Source organism: Pteropus vampyrus, unplaced genomic scaffold (genome assembly GCF_000151845.1).
Source record: "Pteropus vampyrus isolate Shadow unplaced genomic scaffold, Pvam_2.0 Scaffold534, whole genome shotgun sequence".
Lineage (NCBI taxonomy): Eukaryota > Metazoa > Chordata > Mammalia > Chiroptera > Pteropodidae > Pteropus > Pteropus vampyrus.
In genome coordinates this window covers 51,110-54,397 of record NW_011889315.1, presented here as the reverse complement: position 1 = coordinate 54,397, position 3,288 = coordinate 51,110, and the positions used below count along the sequence as shown (strand labels likewise).

General features: G+C 59.6%; 1 protein-coding gene across 1 annotated transcript in view; it reads right to left on the bottom strand.

Annotated features, from left to right (window-relative positions):
• Positions 1 to 1,882, bottom strand: part of LOC105307954 (cytochrome P450 2S1) — a gene marked incomplete at its 3' end in the record, with an annotated part of 11,597 nt that extends 9,715 nt beyond the window's left edge. The window contains exons 1-2 of the mRNA XM_011383639.2: positions 1,570 to 1,882; positions 339 to 504 (exon numbers count right to left, since the gene is read on the bottom strand). Coding sequence (XP_011381941.1) covers positions 339 to 504; positions 1,570 to 1,752 — 349 coding nt within the window. The remainder of the gene's footprint in view (positions 1 to 338; positions 505 to 1,569) is intronic.
• Between the last annotated feature and the right edge of the window lie 1,406 nt (positions 1,883 to 3,288).

Here is a 3,288-nt window from a genome sequence, read left to right as displayed (position 1 = left end):
GGCTTTTAGTCTTAGCGGAGACTAGTTCTACATTTCTTTTATGTACAGCAATTAATTCCCAGGGCCTTGAAAGCCTGCCCGCTTCCTCCCTGCCCTGGGGCATTCGCCGGGACGGAGATTACTGCGCCCCGGTGACTAGTGCTTGCTTTGTGCAAGGCCCAGTCCTCATTCAGTCCTCCCCACACCCTACGTACAGGCACTGTCATCACTCCATTTTATAGGTGAGGAAACAGAGGGCCAGCGACACTCCGCCGCGCGGGAAGGTCACGTACCAGCAGGTGGTAGCAGGTTCTGGGTGGAGGAGGAAGCGGCGGCCTCCGGCTCCTCTCATGACTCACCATGGCCGTCGAAGGTCCGGTCCAGGGTAGCCAGCATCCCCCGCCCGCTGAACTCCTCCGCCTGACCGCCCAGGGCCTCCCGCACAGCCTGGTGCCCGACCAGGACCACCACGCGCCGCCAGGGGCCCAGGCGCACGGTGAACACTGGTCCGTGCTTCTTGCTGAGCTGGGGGAGGGAGAGAGAAGGCGGTTGCTGTGGGGCGAGCTGCCGCCTCTTCCAGCCTAATGTCTTCATCATGGCCCTTTGTCACCGGATACTCCACCTACGAGGAACCACCCCCAGGCTCCCCAAATCCTTCTCCGACACTCTCTAGTTCCCATCCTCTTACCTCCTGCAGAGCCCTAACTTCTGACCCTGGGACAACCCAGAAACCATCCATACCCTCCCAATTCAGACATGTGGCAGCAAAAATGGGCGGCTGCAGCTTTGGTCCCCCACAATTCCTCAGCTGCTAGCTCCTCACCCCCAAACCAGCCACCCTTACAATCACTGCTAACCCCTCAGATTCTGGAGCAGACACCACTGGGCATTTGCCCCACCTGTCCTCAAGACCCCACGGCCCTAACCTTGTCCTGGCAGGTCACCCAGACTCCTTGTGAGTGGGAAACCTCTGGCCTCTTCCCACTGTCCCCAACCCCAGAGGCTGGGACCGCCTTTGCCTTGTTTCTTGCTCTCCTTCCCTCCTCCGCCCTGGGAGCTCCCAGCTCCCTCCCCACCCAGCTCCACTTACTGGCCCCCCCAAACCACGCGCGCGCGCGCGCACACACACACACACACCTGGATTCTCTGCAGTCAGATTCCTGGAACCCTCCACTTCCCCCAGGGACTCCTCCTCCTCGGGAAAGCTCACCTGTGTCTGCCCAGCTGCTTCTCCCCTGGGACCAGCCCACCACCATCACACCGCCGGCTTCTCCCCCGCCTGATGACTCCCGCTGAGCTCTCTCGGCTTTCCTCCCCTGCCCCCACCAGCTAGGAGGGTTCTGAGGGCCCCTCCTAGCCCCTCTCTGTCTTCTCTCCCCAGGCAGCACCCCCTTCTCTGTCCCGGATCCCTGCTCCTGTCACACTCCAGGACGCCCATAGCCCCTTTGCTCTGGGACCCGGTGCTTGCCTCCTCCCTGGAATAGCCGAGGGCCCCTTTGCCCGGACACTCCAGTTCCCCTCCTCGGAGTCCCCTCCCTCTCCTGGACCTGGACCCCCGCCCCTAGCCGGGGCGTCCCCGCGGCTCCACACCCGTAAGAGCCCCGAGTACAACGCCCCGGGCCGGAGCTGCAGGAGGCTCCCCAGCAGCGGCAGCGGCGCGGGCCCGGGGGGCAGGTGGCCTCGGCTCCCGGTCTTGGGCAGCACCAGCGGCAGCATCAGGAGCAGCAGCAGCAGCAGCAGCAGCAGCAGCGCCCAGGTGCCGGCCGCCTCCATCTCGGCAGCTGGGCTCCTACTCGCCGCTCCCAGACGCTCCACGCGGCTCCGCCGGTCGAAGAGGCTCCCTCCCCGACGAAATAAGGCGGAGGGAGGCCGCGCAGCTCGCCCCTCCCCCGTCTACAGGCAAAATCCTCTCCCTGCCGGCGGACTTCTTTGTCCCAGACCACCGCCTCTGCCTGGTGTCGGGGACACACTCCCGAACGGTTGTCTCCGTGGTCGCCCAGGCTCGGGGGAGCGGAGACAGCGTATTGGGCCCCAGGTAGGGCGTGGGCAAACTGGAGGAACCTGGAAGTCGAAGACTTTGGCAGCCTGCAGGAGGCCACACCCCGAGTCTGGCGGTGACCCCGAGCCGCCCTCCCGAGCTCCTACCTGCCCGCTCACTGTACCGGGTGTGCGTTCGCCGTGCATGCGTGTGTGTGGGTGTGTGGGTGTGTGTGGGGGGGTGGGGTGGGGGCAGAGGGGTCTATCAGCCGATTTCTTCCAGCATCTGAGATCTTCACTAAGAACGGAGAGGAGGGCCTTGACCTTCAACAATAAAGAATCGGAGGTTTAGAGGGGTAAATAGGCCGCCCGGCTAATAAGCGGGCCGAGCTGGGATGTGAACGCGGGCCAGTCTCAGCGATGGATGATGGACTCATTCATTCATTTAGCAGTAGCGACATCACGTCTGAGGCCGCGCTACTTGACTTCGCAGCCTCGCTTCCCTGTGCCTCTGATAACGCTTTCGTAAAGCGGGGGTAGTTTTCATGATTAAGTAGGTACGAGGACAGGTACTTACAGAACAAGTGTTAAATAAATGTTAGCTCGATAAATATTTGTTGCATCAAAGATTGGATGTAGGAGATGAAGTCAGAGGTCAGCAGGGACCTCTTGCAGGGCCCTGGAAATGACTGCATTTTATTTCTAGTGCAAAAAGAAGCAGTTGACGTGTTTCCAGCAGGGCGGTTACTTGGTTTGCTTTGCATTTTCATTTAGGATTTTATTATGAAACCTTCAAACATCCGGAAGACACCTGTATATTCACTACCTAGATTCCACCGATAGCATTTTACTACCCTTGCCTTGCGACGCACGTTTATGTTGCCCTGTCGATCCACCTTATTTTTTTGGATGCATGTGAAAGACAGTTGCCTCACTCTTGCACTCCTACGTCAGCCTGCATGTCATTTGCTGGAGTTCCATATTTGTTTACAGGTCACCCCCCTGCCCCCCCACCCGATTATTTTACATACAGTGAAATGCACCGATCTGAAGTCTATCTTAGACGCATTTCAACAAAGGCGCACATCCGTGTGACCCAACCTCCTGTCAGGATATGGAGAATTTACCGTCGCCCGCCCCCCCCAAACCTCCCTCACGCACTTTCAATACCTGCCTCCCACTACCGTAGCGAATTCCCTACCCCACAGGTGCGTTTTCCCTTTGCATTTAAAAAATACCGTTCCGGCTGCCCTTCGGCCAAGGAATGGTGGGGACAGGGAGCAGGGAAGGGGAAGCATCTAGTGCAAGCAAGGTCCAGGCAAGTGATGACAG